This window comes from Vanellus vanellus (genome assembly GCF_965231255.1).
Source record: "Vanellus vanellus genome assembly, chromosome: Z".
NCBI classification, from domain to species: Eukaryota; Metazoa; Chordata; class Aves; order Charadriiformes; family Charadriidae; genus Vanellus; species Vanellus vanellus.
The window spans coordinates 1,069,664-1,091,549 of NC_138908.1; the positions used below are offsets into that span (position 1 = coordinate 1,069,664).

At 44.3% G+C, this 21,886-nt stretch overlaps 1 protein-coding gene across 1 annotated transcript in view; it reads right to left on the reverse strand.

Moving 5' to 3' along the window:
- Nucleotides 1-10,725: 10,725 nt before the first annotated feature.
- RHOBTB3 (Rho related BTB domain containing 3) overlaps nucleotides 10,726-21,886 on the reverse strand; it is a gene marked incomplete at both ends in the record, with an annotated part of 28,293 nt that continues 17,132 nt past the window's right edge. Inside the window, 6 exon segments of the mRNA XM_082496944.1 lie at nucleotides 10,726-10,841; nucleotides 13,371-13,467; nucleotides 14,465-14,631; nucleotides 15,810-15,983; nucleotides 19,426-19,537; nucleotides 21,185-21,297. Coding sequence (XP_082353070.1) covers nucleotides 10,726-10,841; nucleotides 13,371-13,467; nucleotides 14,465-14,631; nucleotides 15,810-15,983; nucleotides 19,426-19,537; nucleotides 21,185-21,297 — 779 coding nt within the window.

Sequence of the window (21,886 nt, forward strand, 5' to 3'; positions counted from 1 at the left end):
GGAAAAAGGTATCCAGTACCTGCGGGAATTAGCCGTACGAGAGATGATTTACTTCGACCCAGATAACGCGCAGTTACCCACAGATCCTGATGAAGTCCAGTGCACAAGGCCCATATGGCGGAAGTTTGTACGGAGCGCACCATCATCATATGCCAACTCCTTGGCAGTGATGGAATGGAGAGGTGAAGAGGGACCAACAGTGGATGAGGTGGCTGGACAACTCCATCAATATGAAGAAAGTCTCTCTTACCCCCTTGTCTCAGGTGTGGAGAAACTGTCCCAGAAGGTCCAGCAACTTGAAGAGAGTATGTCCTACTCCCCACCTGTACAGGGCAGCATCTCAGCTATTAGGAGCAGGCGTTTCCCTACTCAAGAGGAAGAGTATAGGGGGTACACACCACGAGGCACCCTGTGGTTTTACCTGCGTGACCATGGAGAGGACATGAGGAGGTGGGATGGACAACCTACCTCGACCCTACGGACACGGTACGTGAGCTGCAAGGAAGAACAATCACAAAAGGGGATCCCTCCAGAAAAAGTGCAGCTCCTGTTTCCAGCAGACAGTTCCCCAGACAGAATGGAAGGCCTGATCTTACCTCGGATCCTCTTGAAGGGACTTCCAAATCATTTTTGCAACAAGTGAGTAATGTATACTATGATCAGGATTAGAGGGGCCCTGCCCCCAGCCAGGTGGGAGAAAGGGACAACCGGGTTTATTGGACTGTGTGGATTCGATGGCCTGGCACATCTGAGCCACAGGAGTATAAGGCTCTGGTGGACACTGGTGCACAATGCACCTTAATACCATCAAATTACAGAGGGGCAGAACCCATTTGTATTTCTGGAGTGACAGGGGGATCCCAAGAGTTGACTGTACTGGAAGCTGAAGTAAGCCTAACTGGGAACGAGTGGCAAAAGCGTCCCATTGCGACTGGCCCAGAGGCTCTGTGCATCCTTGGTAGAGACTATCTCAGGAGAGGGTATTTCAAGGACCCAGAAGGATACCGGTGGGCTTTTGGCATAGCTGCCTTGGAGACAGAGGAAATTGAACAGTTATCCACCTTGCCTGGTCTCTCAGAGGACGGCTCTGTGGTAGGGTTGTTGAGGGTCAAAGAACAACAGGTGCCGATTGCTACCACAACGGTGCATCGACGGCAATATTGCACTAACCGAGACTCTCTGATTCCCATCCATAAGCTGATTGGTCAACTACAGACTCAAGGAGTGATCAGCAAGACTCGCTCACCCTTTAATAGTCCCATATGGCCAGTGCGAAAATCTAATGGAGAGTGGAGGCTAACAGTGGATTATCGTGGCCTGAATGAAGTCACACCACCGCTGAGCGCTGCTGTGCCAGACATGCTAGAGCTTCAATACGAACTGGAGTCGAAGGCAGCCAAGTGGTATGCAACGATTGATATCGCCAATGCATTCTTCTCAATCCCTTTGGCGGCAGAGTGCAGGCTACGGTTTGCTTTCACTTGGAAGGGCATCCAGTACACCTGGAATCGACTGCCCCAGGGGTGGAAACACAGCCCCACCATTTGCCATGGACTGATCCAGACCACACTGGAACAGGGTGAAGCTCCGGAACATCTGCAGTACATTGATGACATCATTGTATGGGGTGACATAGCAGAACAAGTTTTTGAGAAAGGGAATAAAATATTTCAAATCCTTCTGAAAGCTGGCTTTGCCATAAAATGAAGCAAGGTCAAGGGACCTGCACAGGAGATCCAATTTTTAGGAATAAAATGGCAAGATGGACACTGTCAGATCCCAATGGATGTGATCAACAAAATAGCAGCTACGTCCCCACCAACCAGTAAAAATGAAACACAGGCTTTCTTAGGTGTTGTGGGTTTTTGGAGGATGCATATTCCAAATTACAGTTTGATTGTGAGCCCCTCTGTATCAAGTGACGCGGAAAAAGAATGATTTTAAGTGGGGTCCTGAGCAACGACAAGCTTTCGAACAAATTAAGCAGAAAATAGTTCATGCAGTAGCCCAGGGGCCAGTCAGGGCGGGACAAGACGTTAAAAATGTGCTCTACACTGCAGCCGGGGAGAATGGCCCTACCTGGAGCATCTGGCAAAAAGCACCAGGGGAGACTCGAGGTCGACCCCTGGGGTTCTGGAGTTGGGGATACAGAGGATCCGAAGCCCACTATACCCCAACAGAAAAGGAGATATTGGCAGCATACGAGGGGGTTCGAGCTGCTTCGGAGGTGGTTGGCACTGAAGCACAGCTCCTCTTAGCACCTTGACTGCCAGTGCTGGGCTGGATGTTCAAAGAAAGGGTCCCTGCCACACATCATGCAACTGATGCTACGTGGAGTAAGTGGATTGCATTGATCACACAGCGAACTTGAATGGGAAACCCCAGTCGTCCAGGCATACTGGAAGTGATCATGGACTGGCCAGAAGGCAAAGATTTCGGAATATCACTAGAGGAAGAGGTGATGTGTGCAGAAGAGGCCCCACCGTATAATGAACTGCCAGAAAATGAGAAGAAACATGCCCTGTTCACTGATGGGTCCTGCCGAATTGTGGTAAAGCATCGAAAGTGGAAGGCTGCTGTGTGGAGTCCCACACGACGAGTTGCAGAAGCCACAGAAGGACAAGGTGAGTCGAGTCAGTTTGCAGAGGTAAAAGCCATCCAGCTGGCTTTGGACATTGCTGAGCGAGAGAAATGGCCGGTACTTTACCTCTATACTGATTCATGGATGGTGGCAAATGCTCTGTGGGGGTGGTTACAGCAGTGGAAGCAGAACAACTGGCAGCGCAGAGGTAAGCCCATCTGGGCTGCTGAACTGTGGCAAGATATTGCTGCCCAGATTGAGAATCTGGTTGTGAAAGTACGTCATGTAGATGCCCACATCCCCAAGAATCGGGCCACTGAGGAACATCAAAACAACCAGCAGGTAGATCAGGCTGCTAAGATTGAAGTGGCTGAGGTGGATCTGGACTGGCAACGTAAGGGTGAACTCTTCATAGCTCAGTGGGCCCACGATGCCTCAGGCCATCAAGGAAGAGATGCGACATATAGATGGGCTCGTGACCGAGGGGTGGACTTGACCATGGACACTATTGCACAGGTTATCCACGAATGTGAAACGTGTGCTGCCATTAAGCAAGCCAAGCGGTTAAAGCCTCTTTGGTACGGAGGACGATGGCTAAAATATCAATATGGGGAGGCCTGGCAGATTGATTATATCACACTCCCACAAACTCGCCAAGGCAAGCGCCACGTGCTCACAATGGTGGAAGCAACCACTGGATGGCTGGAGACATACCCTGTGCCCCATGCCACCGCCCGTAACACTATCCTGGGCCTTGAAAAGCAAATCCTATGGCAACATGGCACCCCAGAAAGAATTGAGTCAGACAACGGGACTCACTTCCGAAACAGCCTCATAGACACCTGGGCCAAAGAGCATGGCATTGAGTGGGTATATCACATTCCTTATCACGCACCAGCCTCGGGTAAGATAGAACGATATAATGGACTGCTAAAGACTACCCTGAGAGCCATGGGGGGTGGGACCTTCAAACATTGGGATACCCATTTAGCAAAAGCCACCTGGTTAGTCAACACCAGGGGATCTGCCAATCGAGCTGGCCCTGCCCAATCAAAACTTCCACGTACAGTAGAAAGGGATAAAGTCCCTGTAGTGCATATGAAGAATATGTTAGGAAAGACAGTCTGGGTTAGCCCTGCCTCAGGCAAAGGCAAACCCATCCGTGGGATTGCTTTTGCACAAGGACCCGGGTGCACTTGGTGGGTGATGCGAGAGGATGGGGAGGTCCGATGCATACCTCATGGGGATCTGATTTTGGGTGAGAATAACCAATGAATAAATTTTATGATGTTAAATGTTAAATAACCTTGCTGGTGTATGTTATCATTATTATTGCTGTCAATGGTACTACAGAAGAATCACCCAAATCAATGACAGGTGGACTTTGATGAGACTGAGTAAAGTGCAGTGGCAATGTAATAAGAACTGATCTCAGCAGCTGGTGCCCAGCAACTTCCACGACATCGACACCTTCAACCTGTGGACCATGGGCATGGGAGGCATCAGGTACACCAGCCACGAGCTTCAAATACACTACACACCAGTTCAGCGCCACACACCATCTTATGTGCCCTGAGAGACTGTTCTCACCGATGGAGCCTACCGTCATGGACTATGTGAGCTTAATGGACATTTTTAAGGGATGGCTCATAGACTATGGGAACTGTAAGATCTGGGCATGACATAGATGGTATGGAATAAGGGGTGGATAATGTCCTGGTTCCAGCAAGGATGGGGTTAGTTTCCCCAAGGAGGCGGCAAGGGAGGCAAGTATTCCATACCACCTGACCCATGCCCAGCTATAAGAGGAGCTAGCCGGGAGGGGGGGGCAGTCGCCACTCGAGGGGGGGCTGCTGCGGTGCGGGTCTGAGTCCGGTCGGTGCACTGCGCGGCAGCACTCTAACCACGTCTTTCTGTCTCTTTATCAGTGTTAGTGTTTTTTCTCTTCCCATTTGCTGTTCTGTTAAACTGCACCATCTCAACCCACGAGTTTTGCCTTTTTCTGCCAATTTCTCCCACGGCTGTGGGAGTGAGCGAGCGGCCCCGTGGTTCTTTGTTGCTGATTGAGGCCAAACCACGACACTCGCCAAGCATCATGACCTACTTTCAGTCACGTTTCTGAATGATAAAGTACCAGTTTTAAAATTAGCTTAAATATAAACACATTTCTACAGAAAATCCTCAAACAGAACAAAAATAAGAATTTATCAGAAGCATCCTTCTAAGAATTTAAATTTATCAGATGGCCTATGTTTGCAAGGACAGCACATCTGCACCTGATACAGGCGGCATTATGGGGACGCTGATTAAATGGAAAGCTGTTTTATGTCTGAATAGTAGTGTGCATTTATCTGTGAATAAATAATAAATATTTTTACACTGCCTGACTTCTCTGTAGAAAATCTGTGGTTAGCACTGACTAAAATATGTAATAGCAAAATATTTCTCTTGGTTGGATATAAAGTGTTTGTATTTCCATTAAGCCTGTATCTAAATGCCTATAAAACTTTTACAGAAAGTTAAAAATAGTATTTTGTTATTTGTTATCTATACTTAAATTATTGGCAACAGACAAACTTCACCAAAAACCTGGGAAAGCTTTCAAAATATTAAAAATTTAGGACTACATGTGACACAGACAAACATTCACACAACTTTTCTATCAGTTTTGTACAAGGAGTCGGTATGAGGCATATAATCCATACTTTGGATAATTGAGCTGGCTGCTGGTAGAAGCACATCCTGTGACTGGGAATGCTATCAGGTGTCCAGGCACCTTTGTTCATGACTATGCTTAAAAAAATCCAAAGTTTTATTCATAGCTATCCAGTTAAGTTATGCTTTTTTAAAAAAAAAAAAATATCTACTGTAATGAGAGGAAATAACCTTTTTCCACATTTAATTTCAATATATGTTAGTTTCCTACTCATTTTTTTTCTTTAACATTTTCAGTTTTCTTTAGTGATCTTGAAAAAGCAATGTAATGCTCTATATTTTCGACTCCTTATGTGGAAGACATAGGTAAGTATACCTCACCTTTTAAAGAACTTTAGGATGTCCAGATGAAAAGCTAAAAATAAAAAATGAATTATCATTCTTACATAAATCTAACCTCAGGATTTTGAGCCTGGAGCAGCCAGCTGAGTCACAAGCTCTTTTTTTTTTGTGTGTGTGTGTGTCCAAAAATAGGAAAGGAAATACCCTCTCAACCTCTGCAAAATATCACCAGGAAAAAAAAATGCCTATGAGTTTAGCATGGCATTTGAAAAGAACAATTCACCTATAAAACTGTTTTGAAATAGAAAAACAATTCTTATAAGCAAAAAAAAAAAATTCAGATCCAGCAATTTCCTGTTCCATCTTTATCTCAGAGCTGCAGTTTCCAGGTACATTTGAGATGGTCTGCTGTGGATGTTGGGGAAACACTAAATAACTTTTTTGGTGTCTTGTCTTTGTTCTTCTAGGCTCAGACTACGTACCAAAATCCAAGACAGCTGGCAAAGCAGAGTGAAAAGTACAACAAAACTGGTAATGAAGGGTTTACTTCTTTCCATCTAACCCTGAGGAGGGACTTCTCTCCTGTGCGGGCGGCAGAGCACTGGCACAGCTGCCCAGAGAGGGGGGGAGTCTCCCCTTCTGGAGCCATTCCAAACCTGCCTGGACGTGTCCTGTGCCACTGCCGGAGGTGCCCCTGCTCTGGCGGGGGGTGGCACTGGGGGAGCTCCAGAGGGCCCTTCCCACCCTGACCAGTCTGGGATTCCTCGGTAAGACTTCACTTACAGAAAAGTACCCATGCTCTGATAGATAACCTCATGTCAAAGCTGGCTTCATTTTGTTGTTAATATTACACCATACATATAAGTTAGTGGCATGACAAATGAAGGATTTAGGTCAAGAAAACTCTCAATAGCATCTGCAAGGCTCGTTCTTGCCATAATATTCAGGATTTCTCTGTTACATCTAAGCAAGAATCCAGGCAGCCAGAAAACACAATCAGGTTTGTCTCACACGGCGTAGGTTATGAGCACATGATGATAAATCAATTTAAACTGAGTGTCCACTGGGGAGGGTGAAGATCACAGTCCTGCCACAAAAGCCAATGTTCCTCATAGGACTGGCGTACCCATGGGGGTCCCCTCCCTCCACAATGAGCATGTCAGACATTTAGGCTGTCAGCTGCCTGGGAGGAACTAGGATTGTGAGACCCACTTTTCCCAAAAAAGTCACTACTGCCACTGTGTTTTCCACCAAAAAACCTACAAAAGGCTGTTGAGTCCCTGCCAGTACCATGCAGGTATGCTCTCAGCTCTTCCTCACTTTTTTCCTCATGGGGAAAAACACAATATGACCACACTACCAAAGGTGTTCTACAGGTCATTAAAACACACTTTCTTCTGCTATTTACTGGAAGGAGAAATTATTTCAATTTTTAGATATTTAAGAGGCACTAGAGAATATAGTGATGCATAGGGATTCCTCTGGAATTAAAATACCCACTCACATGACTGTAAGAGTCTCAGTAAAAGGAACTACAGACTTAACCTGAAGTAGAAAATGAAGAGTAACTAAAATGCTTATTAAGCCTACCCTTTGTTTTGGAAACCAACAGATGCTGCAGTAATTTTTTGCATTCTGAAATATTTACAGAACTTATGAGTTGGCTTCTCTGCTTCCCTGCACTGCTACTATGCTCCCTATTGTACATAGATTTAAAAAAATAATCTGCTTTCAACAGATGCTGTTTTAGCAGCCAAAAATAAACATGAAAACCAATAAAATAGCCAGTAAAGAAATTAGAAGGGGGAACAGACGACAGTCATGACACTGTCTGTCACTATGTTTAATCCCCATAGGTGTGAAATCCTTGTGCTTGAAATAAATCTTCATGATAGAGCCAGCAGATCCATACCTGCCTCCAAGCCTGGTGTCAGTGGCAGGACTTTGGGTTTTTTGACCATGGGTTGGTTTACGTGACACCATGCCGATGGGGGACTGACAGAGTACCTGTCTCAAAGGGGGAGAAGGTTCTTGGCACAGGAGTTGGCAGGGCTCATCGAAAGGGCTTTAAGATAGATTTGAAGGGGGAAGGGGATGAAGCCAGGCTTTTTAGGAGTAGGGTTGGGGGTGGCATGACAATGTCCGTGGGACAGCATGCTAGTGAGGTCCCTCGATCTGTGACTCAGTGGAACTAGGGGATGGAGAATCACGCAGCAGCAGAGATGTGAGGGTCATTGATGGGTTAAAAATTTTGGCCACGCTTGGGAATAGTCAAGCAGGAATTAGGCCTTCTCCCAGTAAAAAGGTGTCAGGATTAATAGCCCAACCGAAGCGCTTGTACACTAATGCACGCAGCATGGGCAGCAAACAGGAGGAGCTGGAAGCCATTGTGCAGCAGGAAAGCTACGATGTAGCCGCCATGACAGAAACGTAGTGGGATGACTTGCACAACTGGAGTGCTGCCGTGGATGGCTATAGGCTCTTCAGGAAGGATAGACAAGCAAGGAATGGCGGTGGGTTGGCCCTGTATGTCAGGGAGTGTTATGAGTGTTTAGAACTAAACAATGATAATGATAGGGTTGAGTGTTTATGGGTAGAAATCAGGGGGAGGGTCAACAAGGCAGATATCACAGTGGAAGGCTGTTATAGACTGCCCAACCAGGATGAAGAGGCAAATAAAATATTCTATAAACAGCTCGAAGAAGTCTCAAGATTGCAGGCCCTTGTCATCATGGGGGACTTCAATTTACCAGATATCTGCTGGGAATACAATACAGCACAAAGGGAACAATCTAGGAGGTTCCTAGAGCGTGTTGAGGATAACTTGGTGACACAAACTGCTGCCTTGGACTTCCAGAGGGCGGACTTTGGTCTTTTCAGAAGCCTGGTTGACAAAGTCCCTTGGGAGACAGTCCTGAAGGGCAAAGGAGTCCAGAAAGGCTGGACGTTTTTCAAGAAGGAAGTCTCAAAGGTGCAGGAGCTGGCTGTGCCCATGTGCCACTAGACAAGCCAATGGAGAAGACGACCAGCCTGGCTGAATAGAGAGCTGTGGTTGCAACTCAGGGAAAAAAGGATAGTTTATAGCCTTTGGAAGAAGGGGCACACCACTCATGAGGACTAAAAAGATGTAATGAGACTTATGTAGAGACTAGAACTTAACCTGATTTCTGCTGTTAAGGACAACAAAAAAAAGTTTCTATAAAAGGAGGACTAAGGATAATGTCTGTCTTTTAGAAAACGGGGGGTGGAAACATAGTGACAAAGGATGAGTAAAAGGCTGAGGTACTTAACGCCACCTTTGCCTCAGTCTTTAACAGTAAGATCAGTTGTTCCCTGAGTACCCAGCCCCCTGATCTAGTAGATAGGGGAGGGGAGCAGAATGAAGCTCTCATAATCCATGAGGAAATGGTGAGGGACCTGCTGCAGCACTTAGACACACACAAGTCTATGGAGCCAGATGGGATCCACCCAAGGGTACTGAGGGAGCTGGCAAAGGTGCTCGCTCACCAAGCCACTCTCCATCATTTCTGCGCAGTCCTGGCTAACCAGGGAGGTCCCAGTTGACTGGAGGTTAGCAAATGTGACGCCCATCCATAAGGAGGGCCAGAAGGAGGATCTGGAGAACTACAGGCCTGTCAATGTGACCTCAGTGCTGGGGAAGGTTATGGAACAGATCATCCTGAGTGTCATTACATGGCACATGCAGGACAACCTGGGGACCAGGCCCAGTCAGCATGGGTTCATGAAAGGCAGGTCCTGCTTGACAAACCTGATATCCTTCTGTGACAAGGTGACCTATTTAGTGGATGAGGGAAAAGCTGTGGATGTTGTTTATCTAGACTTCAGTAAAGCCTTCGACACAGTTTCCCACAGCATTCTCCTGGAGAAACTGCTGCTCATGGCTTGGATGGGTGTACGCTTCACTCAGTAAAAAACTGTCTGGATGGCTGTGCCTGGAGGGTGGTGGTGAATGGAGTTAACTCCAGTTGGGGGTGGTCACAAGTGGTGTCCCCCAGGGCTCGGTGCTGGGGCCGGTTCTGTTTAATATCTTTATCAATGAGCTGGACAAGGGGATTGAGTGCGCCCTCAGTAGGGCCACGGATGACACCAAGTTGGGTGGGAGGAGGGCAGGAAGGCTGTAGAGAGGGGTCTGGACAGGCTGCATCGATAGGCCGAGGCCAATAGCATGAGGTTCAACATGGGCAAGTACCAGGTCCTGCAACCCCCCGGCTGCTACGGGCTTGGGGCAGAGTGGCGGGAGAGCTGCCCAATGGAGAAGGCCCTGGGGGTGTTGGTCGAGCACCAGCTGAATATGTGCCAGCAGTGTGCCCCAGTGGCCGAGAAAGCCAAAGGCATCCTGGCCTGTATTAGGACCAGTGTGGCCAGCAGGACTGGGGCAGTGATCATGCCCCTGTGCTGAGTACTGGTGAGGCCCCACCGTGAGTGCTGTGTTCGGTTTTGGGCCCCTCACTACAAGGACATTGAGGTGCTGCAGCAAGTTCAGAGAAGGGCAACGGAGCTGGTGAGGGGTCTGGAGCACAAGTCTCATAAGGAGCAGCTGAGGGACCTGGGGGTGTTCAGCCTAGAGGAAAGGAGGCCGAGGGGAGACCTTCTCACTCTCTACAGCTCCCTGAAAGGAGGGTGTAGCGAGAGGGGGGTCAGTCTCTTCTCCCAAAGAGCAGGCAATAGGACAAGAGGAAACAGCCTCAAGTGGCACCAGAAGAGGTTTAGATTGGATATTAGGAAAAATTTCTTCACTGAAGGGGTTGTCCAGCATTGGAATGGGCTGCCCAGGGAAGCGGTGGAGTCGCCATCCCTGGAGGTATTTAAAAGACAGGTAGATGTGGTGCTGAGGGACATGGTTTAGTGGTGATTTGGGCAGTATTAGGTTGATGGAGTTGATGATCTTAAAGGTCCCTTCCAACCTGGACAATTCTATGATTCTATGATTTCTCAATGCTTTAAAGAAAAAAGTAGAGTGATTTACTATCAAAGCGAAGAATGTTAGTAAGCACACTAGAGCATGGCGTACATTGTTCCAGGGCACGTCAGTATCTGATTTTGCTTCTGACATGATTTTTATACTCTGCATAATCCCCAGCCTGAAATTTCCCGGTCGAGATGCGCTTTGCATATGCTCAGCCTCCTCACATTACCGTGCAATGGCATTTCTGAGAGTGGACATAGTTCCTGTAGTCAGCAAGCTGCTTCAGGTACAAATTGGAAGGCCATCTGTGCGTCTCTACAAAATTGCGCTCCTCCACTAAAGAAAGAAATAAAGGAATCAAATGTAATATCCAAACTTACAGCACAAGTGCACAGGCTGCAAAAAGTCTTTTAAAATAGGTTAAAAAGCTTTAGGGATATAAATATAGTTAGAAAAGTAAAAATGAGTTCTGTCCACTTCACATATATCTTACTGTAGTGCAGATGTAAAAGTTACCACACAATGTTCCCTTGCTATTAAGATAACAATAAATAGGTTACTTAACAAAATACAATACTCATTAAAGAGAGCAGAGAGATTATTCTAAAGATGAATATTCTTTATCCTTTGAGGATAACCAGATGAGGTAATCAACTATGAGGGTTTTTCTGTGCTCCAATGCTATAAAGGAGGATATTTCAATTCTTATGCCAATGGTTTGTCCCAAGTTTATAACAAAAAGCGAGGTAAGGAGAGCTACTAAGAATTCAGCAATATTTTCATGGTTTTTTTTGCATGTGCTTTTTGTCACTGATGAAATAATGTAACAAAGTTTTTAGCCATATTATGCCGATGGATCCCCTGCATCACTCTCCCTGAACCTTGGGGTGATGCTGCATGACGGTGTCCTGAGTGACAAAGGCCAACTGCCCGCAACTGCTGCCGCCTGGGATGTGTGCTCCCCCCTGAATGTCCCAGTGAGCGTTTGTGCCCTGGCAAGCCGGATCAGAACGGTTTCAACCATCTACCTATATTTACTTACGCTCTCCTATTTCTTTCCTCTGGCTGACTCAGTGCAAGTTCGATGTAGCAGAGCGTGTCGACCCCTCAGTGAGTCAGCAGAAGGGACTCAGAGGAAAGAGAAAAGCAAAGGACAGGCTTCCAGGTGTGTGGACACCAAATCTCAGAGGATATCAGTCCACTGGCATGGTACCCTTTTCCTTTGAGTCAGCCCACAGGTGCTTTCCAAAATGGCCAGCCTGGTATCAGCCACTCACTGGAGACTTCAGAAATCTCATCCGAACCCCAACAGCTTTAGACTGCCCTGCATCAGCCCTGGATGCTCCGCAAGTGGTGGAAGCATGGAGGAAACTGCAGGTGATGGCACCACAGACCTTTGGCGTGGTGATCCTGTACAGCTCATCCCTGAGTGACTTGCGCACTGTCAGAGCACATGCTGACAAGGGCTGATAAGTGATGCTTATCAAAGGCACCACTGCACAAGTTTCACAACAGGCTCATACACAGCCTGATATCCATTAGGACGACTACAACATGGGAACAGAAGGGCTATTACTATTACTTTCCATGGAAGGAAAAAAAACCCAAACATTTAATAAGTGATATCGATAAGTTCATATCCCACTGGGGAACTGGGAAATGGGTAGATGTGCCTAGTTTGAGCCCTGTGGTGACCCCAAGCCACCACATCTCTGTGCTCTCCTCTGGAAAGCCAGAGGCAGCTCCCACCTTCACCAAATGGAGAGGACAACCTGATTTCTGCAGCTTCAGGAGAACCTCAGGGTGGTTGAGAGCAAAGCCTTGTAGTGAGAAAGACGCCACAAAGTGCTTCCAAATACACCCTGTCACCTGAAGCAGCAGGAAAGAAAGCGGAGCAAGTCCACTGTGGACTGAACCCACTGGTGGGTGACACCGGCCAGCACAGGTGCCCTGTGCTCTCATGTTTAGTCCAGATCTGGCTTTACAAACTGGACATTTCAGAAGATGCACAGATGGACCTCTGAAAACCAAACTTTAGGTCTAAACAAAGCAGGGAGGACCCAGCTCTCACTTCTTTGCACATAACGATTACAGGGTTGTCCATCATCACAAATACATATATGAGCCTTGCAAATGAGGAAAGAGGACCTTTAACATACTCTGGACCAAATAATTGGCTCACTGATAAGAAAAATCTGGAATGCACTGGCTCCATACCAATGGTCTGAATACAAACCATGGGTCAAAGAAATGTACCCGTCAAGATCATCTTCATCAGGGTGATGAAAATCTCATAGGCAAAGAGCAAAACTTTCAGGAGTTACATATCAGGAAACAAATATACTGTTTGGGAAAATAAATATCAGTTCCCTAGAAGAACCTGGGTTATTTAGTTGAATGGACGTTAATTATTTGATTTCATGAGATCTGCTGGAGAGTACTGTAGGAAACCTATTTTCTTAAAAGAAAACCCCAACCCTTAAAAAAAAGGTATCGGAAGAGACTCATTACATTGATTCAAATGTACAAACTAAACAAACTTATATACATAAGGGCCCAGAGGGGTCACCATACAATGACTGCCCTAGTCAATTCAGTTATGTGTGGGAACCTGGCTATCAGCACAGGAACCAATAGACAAGGGGATGCGTTTGTTGGCTGTGCTGCTCTTCACATGTTGCGTGTTGGTGCCACAGTAGGGTGGTGAATCATCCAGCTCAAACAGACTCTGGACTGGAGTAGAGTCTACAGCCTAAAGAAGTCCTAATCATCTTCTCATGCAGGAGTAGTATTGTCCAGTACCTCACTTCTGATCTAAGCAGAATTGAAAAACATTTCTTGTTTTAAAAGTAATTGATAAATTACCTGACAGATCTTGAAATTCAGGCTTTTGACTGAAGATGAGGTAGTTAGTGGCAATGAAATGAAGAAGCCAAGTTGAAAGGCAATCAGAATTGTGAAACTGCAAGGAAAAAGCAAACACAAACAACACAATGCTATCATATCTAAAACACAACCATGCTTTGCATGTCAAAATATTTCAGATATCCACTGTCAACATAGCAGTTTACTAAACAAAGTTTTGATGTGGTGCTGAGGGACATGCTTTAGTGGTGGTTTTGGCACTGTTAGGTCAATGGCTGGACTTGATGATCTTAAAGGTCCCTTCCAACCTAGATGATTCAATGATTCTATGATTCTATGACTGCAGAAGATATCGAAGAAAAAGTCATTGATGGAAATATGTAAACAGATGGGACCCTAAAAACGAACAACAAAACTCTGTCCCCCAGAGGTGTGACCTAACTGCTGGGGCCCCTTTGGTCATGAATCTTGGACATTTTTGTCTTCGGCACAGTAGCAGAGCTTCAGAAGGAGGAAGGTAAGGAGCGTGACTTGTTCTTTTTTTTGTCTCCTCTTTCTCCACATAATCCTGCTCATTTAAGACAGTATCCTGCCTGAGAGTTGTAAATAATTCAGGTTTTATTTTCTTCTTCTGTTTCCAAATCTGTCTTTACTGTCTCTCTTTCTCTCTCTTTTCAGCCTCTAAGCTTTTCTTTTCATGCTTTTAAGGTGTTTCTTTCAATATTCTGTCAGGTTAGATCTCTTTTGCCACTTGCGTATCACAAGATTTTATTTTTGACTAAAAAGGAAGCAGTGCATCTTCACCTGCCTAAAACACATCTGTTCTGGCAGAAGCTGCAGTTAAGCTGAATTACTGCAATGCGTCCCTGATGAAGGAAATCGCACAGATTGTGGTACGGCTGCACGCTCTGCAACGACAGGCTGAAGAAGGCCTTATTTTAGCCAGCCTTGTGCCGCCCCTAATCAACAGATCGTATATCAATGTTTGTCCTTGGGAACGGAAATTATTAAGATCTTGAAAATCTTAACAATTAAACAACTCCTGCTAATTAGAGTCAACATATATATTCTTATTTGATATTTGCAAAACATACCTTAGCCTTTTTGAGCAAGCTAACAATACTGAGGCTTGTGGATGCCAGTTCCCTGCTAGGCATGCTCTGAAGCTGCGTGATAATGTAAAGCTCACAAATATGCTGCAGTCTCATTACTTGGTACATCTCTGCACAGATCAAGAGAGACATAGCTTGGAGAATACTGGCTGAAAAACAAGAAAACAGAAGTTACATGTATTTTACCTTTTTGACGTGATGATCAAAGCCGCTTTTCACCGAGTCATCTTTTAAACACCTAACAAGGAACACTAAATGAAACCACGTTTACCACCTGCTTCTCTTTTTCATTATGCTCATTATAAGTTTGCTATATCACTCTCTTTTTCCAGATAAACTAATTAATTAACAGGAAAAGAGTAGTTAGTACCTCTTAGAAGGTAAGTGTAATAAATTGTTATCAACATCCTGCATTTTGAAGATGCTGAGTCAAGGGCTGCTGGTCTATTTAAAGTAAGTGATGATTAATAAGATGATTTAACTTTCTAACTTCTCTTTCAAAAAAGAACCTCTATGGTACATGTACAGGGAAATATAGTAAAAAGACCAAAAAGAAAATGGAGCTACCGTATTTTTGAACAGTGGTTACATATTTAAACTGATTGACAAAATGTTAGAGAGACTGAAAAGAGAAACATATGGAAAACCTAAGAATAAGGTAGAATTGTTTGAAAAGAAAACAAAAGCAAAAATACACATCACAACATCCTCCATTCGTTCATTACATCAAAGGAAAATTATGTGTATTTAAATCATATTTCATATTCAGTATGTAGATTTTATTCTCATTAAAAAAGACAAAGTTTAAGGTAAAAAGAACACTAGTTCAATTTTTCTTGCTAAATACTCCAGCTGGCAAACTTTTTTCCAGGTTTTACATACAAATAAGATATCCATGCGTATAAACTATTCTTGCAATTTAACCTTGTTTATATTAAATGCAACAAAATATATGCTAAAAAAATGACAATTTTTAAATAAAACCCAGAATTAAGATTAGAAAGCAGTGTTATTGCAATGTAGAAAGAATTGTAATTCTTAATTGTAATTGTAATGGACCAGCTTTTTGAATCTTGCTAGGTAAGCACAAAACAAATACAGCATTTTATTAGTAATACTGTTTCTGCCTGCAGTTGATTTTTACTTGAATAAGACTGATTTCTTCTTTTATTGCACAATATGAACAAGTTCTCTTTCTTGAGACATTAAACATTAAACTATTGTCATTTTTCAATGAAATAAGTGTTGCTACATTACTCTCTATCAATGCCCCACTGCGGAAAAATTAGTAACAGACATACATACATGTATTTTTAAATTTTCTTACCTGGGCAGCAAGAGTCGGTATAAAGATACTCTAGAAAGGAGAGGAAAGTGTCTTTGGAAACCCCATACACTGGAACCAGAATACTATTTGCTTCTAGATAATTACCATTAAACATAGCTGCCATTACCTCACAGCGAGCTACCAGAACTGCTCTGTGGGCTGGTACAGTTGCACCTGCAGGAAGCAAGAGAAAAATCCGTGATGATTTTATATACACAGAAGGATATTGATTTTAAAGATCGTATTTTCTTAGGAGGCCTTCACTTCACTAAACATGATTAAGGTATTTAAAATTAACAATATTCAATAGATAACTAATAACACGCTCACGTCATACCAGTGAAGGTGTTTACTCCATGGCCTACTAGCCACCGGCAAACAAAAAGAAACACCTAAATTTTTCTGATAACCTGCTCCCCATGCAAGGCGCTCCAGATGGGGCAAACTTTCATAAGTCAGAAACAGGCTTTCAACTAGTATAAAATCTGACACTAATGGACTTACACCAGTTTACACTAACTGAACTTCTGGCCCATTGCGTGAATACTCAGTGCTGTGAATTACTGTGCAAACGAGCAATTTGTGTTCATCAGTAGTGAATGTGTGTTCCAGAAGTCAAACTTCCACCTAACCACACAAAGCAGAGAAAGGCAGATTATCCCAGATGAAATGCCATTAAATCCATTAACTACGAATTTAACCATGTATTTTGCCTAAGTGAATTTCATAGAATCACAGAATGGTTTAGGTTGGAAGGGACCATGAAGATCACCTATTTCCACCCCCCTGCCCCGGGCAGGGACCCCTCCCCCCAGCCCAGGTTGCTCCCAGCCCCGTCCAACCCGGCCTTGAATACCTCCAGGGATGGGGCAGCCACAGCTTCTCGGGGCACCCTGCGCCGGGGGTCACCGCCCTCGGAGTGAAATTTCCTGATGGTTGCCTTACACAAATAATGCTGATAAACTTTTTCCAGAAATTTTTAGATTTCATAATATTTGATTTACTTTATTCATTTACTTTACTACAGCATTTGGAAGACCCAGCAGGGTTCGCAGCCCAGGGTGGTAGAGATCTCAGACTGTTAACAAAAATGTTGACAGCCGGAGCCTCCAGCCCTGACAGTGGGACAGCGGCAGAGCACAGCGGAACTCCACAGTCCTGTGGGCAAGGAAGGGCCAAATGAGTGCCGGACAGGGCAGCAACTGAAGGCAGAATGAGAGCTTACTGTCGCATGCAAATGATTTAATCAAAATTATAATAAACAGATCGACTGACATGTAAGATAAATATACTGTAAATACTTATATAGAAGTTACTGCCTTGATCTCCTCCTTAACCACAACCCTGCCACCTACCTAATTCCTTGAAGACATCTGGCACTTTTTCATTTCTGTTCTATTTCTATTCACCTGTGTTTCTACTTCCAAATTCTCTAAGCTGCATACAAAATATCTCTATTTCTAGACAGAGAGGACGCGTCAACGGTGTTATATATTTATGCACGTAACATGAGCAATACACAATGCAGACGTGATGTAAGATATGCACGCAGTTCTGTATGCGGGTGCAATTGGATATCTACCTACTAATTAGGAGGCTCAGTCACGTTATGAGTCTTAACACAGACATAAAGGGCTCCTGTTTTCACTGGCTCCCAAGTAGTTTTGTTAGCTAGAAAGCTGAAAGCAACTCCCAGGACTCACGGAATTAGTTGAAGACTTAAAAATGTATTTGCCCTATCAAGACTAAAGCCTTTGGTTTCTTTTTGTAATTATTTAGTTTTAACACAGTTATTGTGGACCATGGATTAGGGGGAAAGGCTTGGAAGATTCATCAAGATTCATCACATTTTGTTAGTGGATAAGCACACTTTTTTAAAAATACATGCCAACTCATTTGACAGTAACCTTTTTTCTGTGAAATATATAGTGGTGGTATGGAGTCACCCACAAAGCCTCTCTCAGGAGCAGGACACTGAGCGGAATTGTTCCTGTCATTAAACTCAGCATCAGAACTTCGCTCCTGTTTTCAAAGGTCTTTTTGTTTTTTTTTTCTGCATATTACACAGAACATCTAGAAAGAATCTGCTTGTCCTCATGTGCTTTTGAGGGATTAATGCTTCATATTTGGCTCTGAGATTTCAAGCTGAAAATAATTAAACAATTGTGTAGTCCTAAAAGACCATTTCTGCATCAAGGGTGGGCGTGCACAAATGGGGAAAATCATTAGCATCTAAAAGCTGTCTCATTCTTAGTCTCACAGAAGAATGTGATGCTTTTTTTCCCCTTGTGTTTTTATTTTTATGGGTGAACGCATTTAATTTCCAGGGAAAAATCACCCGTGGCACTGCAGCATATTGGTGCACTCAAGCACGTTCTTTGCAGAGCAAATGGGAACAGAAGGCGGTTTCACCAGCGCGGCTCCTACCCGAGCCTTGGCTGAGGAGCACTTGGCATCCCTGTGAGCAGACCTGTGTAACACCACCAACAACTTCACAGCCTGCACAGAAACCCACCCTCTGGTCCCCCACTTTTTAATCCTGGCCACAAAGAGGACTAGATAATTGCCATCATCTCAACAGACTTCTTTGTTTAAAAAACAAAACAAAACAAAACAAAACAAAACAAAACAAAACAAAACAAAACAAAACAAAACAAAAAAATCCCACAATAATTTACATCTTTCTTTTCACATTTGTAAGGTCAAGCAATAGGCAGGTCTAACCTAGGCACCTGCAAGGCTGTAGGTTGCTTTCATAAGGAGCCACCTGCCATACAGAAGTTGCAGAGACCTGAGACAGAAACATGAAGATGGCTACGGGAGCACCTAGAAGGGCAGTAAAACACAGTGGGTGTTGGTGGCACCTAGATCAGCAGGTCATCAAAACCCCAGCACGTCCTGGTGCATCTCTAGGGATGCCCACGCTGGGGGAAGAAAGGCGGTGAATAAAGCCTAAGGGGGCAGAGGAGTGGGACACAAGTCCCTGTCTGCTTCTGGAGGACAGAGAAAGGCACATCCGCAACCAGCACCGGCCTGAAATGGACCGAGGGAAGGTGGTGAGGAGTCAATAACCACCATCTCTGCTCTTTTCACTCAGGGAGAGCGTAGATGTGGCCACTGGAGTCCATGCCTCTCCAAGGTCTGATGCTGGGCTGAGACCTCAGACACATCCTGGTGCTTGCACAAGTGAGAACGCGAGCAAGATAAATACATTTTAAAATAAAATCACCATCCCCTGTCTTGCAGCCCCTCTTTTAGCCCTGGTGCTGTGCCACTGCGTGAGCCTTTCCTGCAGCACATCCCCCACTTTGCCAAGCCTCCGAGGGGCACGTGAGAATCAGAGGGGCACAAAGTCTGCGGTGGTGGGCAGAGGGCATTCGTACGGGCTCAGCCCTGACGAATCACCTTGAGAGCAGATGCTGCTGTAAAGCATCCGTCGGGACAAGCGTTAGCTCTAAGCAAAAAAACTGCTTTCCTCAATGGTAACCAAGGGCATACGCTGTCTTAGTTCTGATGCAACAGACAATACGGTCACTCCATTTCCCGCTTTCCTGCAGAGAGGACCAAAGCCGAAGGCGCAGCGGTGCCCGTGTCAATGGGGGCAGAGGTACCATACCTTGTATTTTGAAGATGACATCAGCTAGGACAGGCGTATTAAAGAACAGCCTGAGAGAAGTATTATACAGCCGTTTTATTTGGTGAGATCTGCAGTCCTTTACAGTGTTTAGCTGCAAAATAAAGTATTCATAAAACACCGTCACGTATAGCTGCCCACAGAATTAAAGATGACATCATTTACACGGGGAAACAAACAACAGCCTTTTGCTTTCTACTTTATGCTCTTTTGCTCGTGCTACCCAGCCGAGCGTCTCGCACGTGCAATCCTCTGCAACCATCTCTATCGTTTATTTTGCTATTTCCCACAGTGCAGCAGCTCCAAGGCGTCTCTCCCTCCTGCACTCACACCCCAGCCCTCGCCTTGGTGCTCTGACCCACGACAAAGCTGCCCCATCCAGCACCTCTGGGCAGGTCTGACGGCGTCACGAATTTCCCACACTCCAAACTTTTTCGTGCCTGCCCTGTTTGGACCCAAGGCTGCAGAAACACAATGCTTGAGGGCACAGAGGGGGAGCACTGATGGCACGCACGGCCACCCCCTGACGCAATGTCACATACAGGTGCAGGGCAGCCACAAGTTGTGTATTTCTTGACATTGCCCTGATATTGCCTCCACAGAGGCAGAGAGAGCTCACAGGCTGAAGCATGGACTCCTCTTACAGTAATCTGGGCACGCTAGCGTCAAGACCCTCCAAACCCCAGTACTTCCAGTTAGTTTTTCAGTTTTGTTTTTCTAACTTCAAAAATGGAATCTAGAGCTACCAAAAGGAACCACATCAAAATCATATTGCTAGGTTGTGATAAGTGAAATTAAGACGAGATTTTAATTTCTGGTTAAAATTCCATCTAATCTGTATAATTAATTTTTATCAAGACAATCATAATTCATTTCTAGTCCTCATGTCTTCAAAGAAAAAAGTTTTAATGTGAAATAAAAGTATCCCAAAGGCATTAAAAAAAAACAAACAGAAGAAACAACAACAGCTCAGGCATATTATCTTAAAGGTTTTCACAACTTTCTAAGTCCAACCCTATGAATGTTTTAGCTGTGGACACTTAGAACTGCCAAGCCTACAGCTGAGCAATCAGAAGCTTAAAACAGCTAAGAAATTTTTTGGTCTTTATATTTAAAGTTATCTCATTCCAAGCTGATTTCCCATTTCAACAACAGAAATACTTTGTGCAAGTTCTCTAGTACCAGGGATTGTATCTATTTTGCTCCATTTGTTCTATCTGTTAAAACTAATCCTATATTGTAACTTTTTATTAACATAATAATGTGACATAAATTACATTTTACTTTGAAGCCATCTGCTGAATCAAATATATTGAGCTATAGAGAGATTTCCACATGACAACACTTATAAGAGAAACAAACTCTCCCGATCTACTGCAGAAACATAACTTTTGGCACATACTCAGGAAAGAAAAGCAAAGCTTTTCTGGGCAGCCTCTACTACGTGAGAATTAGGAATACATAATCGTATTGTTAGACAAAGTGAAAAGCTGTGAATATGAGTAATCTTTTTAGGATATCTACTTGTGTGCTTTTTACCAGTTACATTAATTCTGCACGTTAGATCAGCATCTCTGGGTTTCTGTTTTGCCTGTGAACAACCCACTGGTAAATTAATAAAAGCTGTCTAAGCCAAAGTGAGTTTAAAACAAAGACTGACAAGGAAATCTTGTCTACAAAAGAATTTCCCAAGAACTTGAGTAACTAATACTAACAATTACCCCAAGAGAGTTAGATGTACCTTCCCTGGAGCATTCAGGATACATTTAACTTTCTCAAGCACATGTTCAGTTTTTTCTGGATCCTTCAACTTCTTTTTTATATCCTCTTCTAATTGTTCCCACTGGAAAGCACCTGTCACAAGACCAGGTAAAGTTGGATTATAAATCAGCAGGGCACAGGCCTTAGCAGGCAGAGAAAAGACAATATCAGTGCCAAACAAATCCTGCAGAAACTGTATTTTTTGCACATAAATCAGCCATATCTTTGTGCTTTGAAGGGCAAGATGCAGTCCTTGCACAATAAAACTTCCATTGTACTTCTATAAGAATGACATCAAGTACAGAGAGATCGGGCCATCTCTCTTGCTTTCAAAATCAATTTCTGGATTCCTCCCAGTTCAATCATTACATATTGCAGGTAGACATTCAGAAAAAAAAAAAAAAAAACAAAACAAAACCAAAAACCTGAGTGTTTCAATATTTATGGAAGTTCTTTAGCTTCTGCTCACATTGCTGGTAGCACTGCTTTGCAGGTGTCTGAACCACAAAGGCTTCACGCAGAGTTATATTCTGAATACCGGTAGCTAATGACTGCACAAAGCCCGCAGTGGAATTTGTTTTTTTTCTTGTTTTCCGAGTCAAAGCCATGATATTCTCTTAGGTGTCTCAATAGCTTTCCTTATACACTTCGCTGGAGTAAGTCTCAAAGGCTTGGTCGCCTG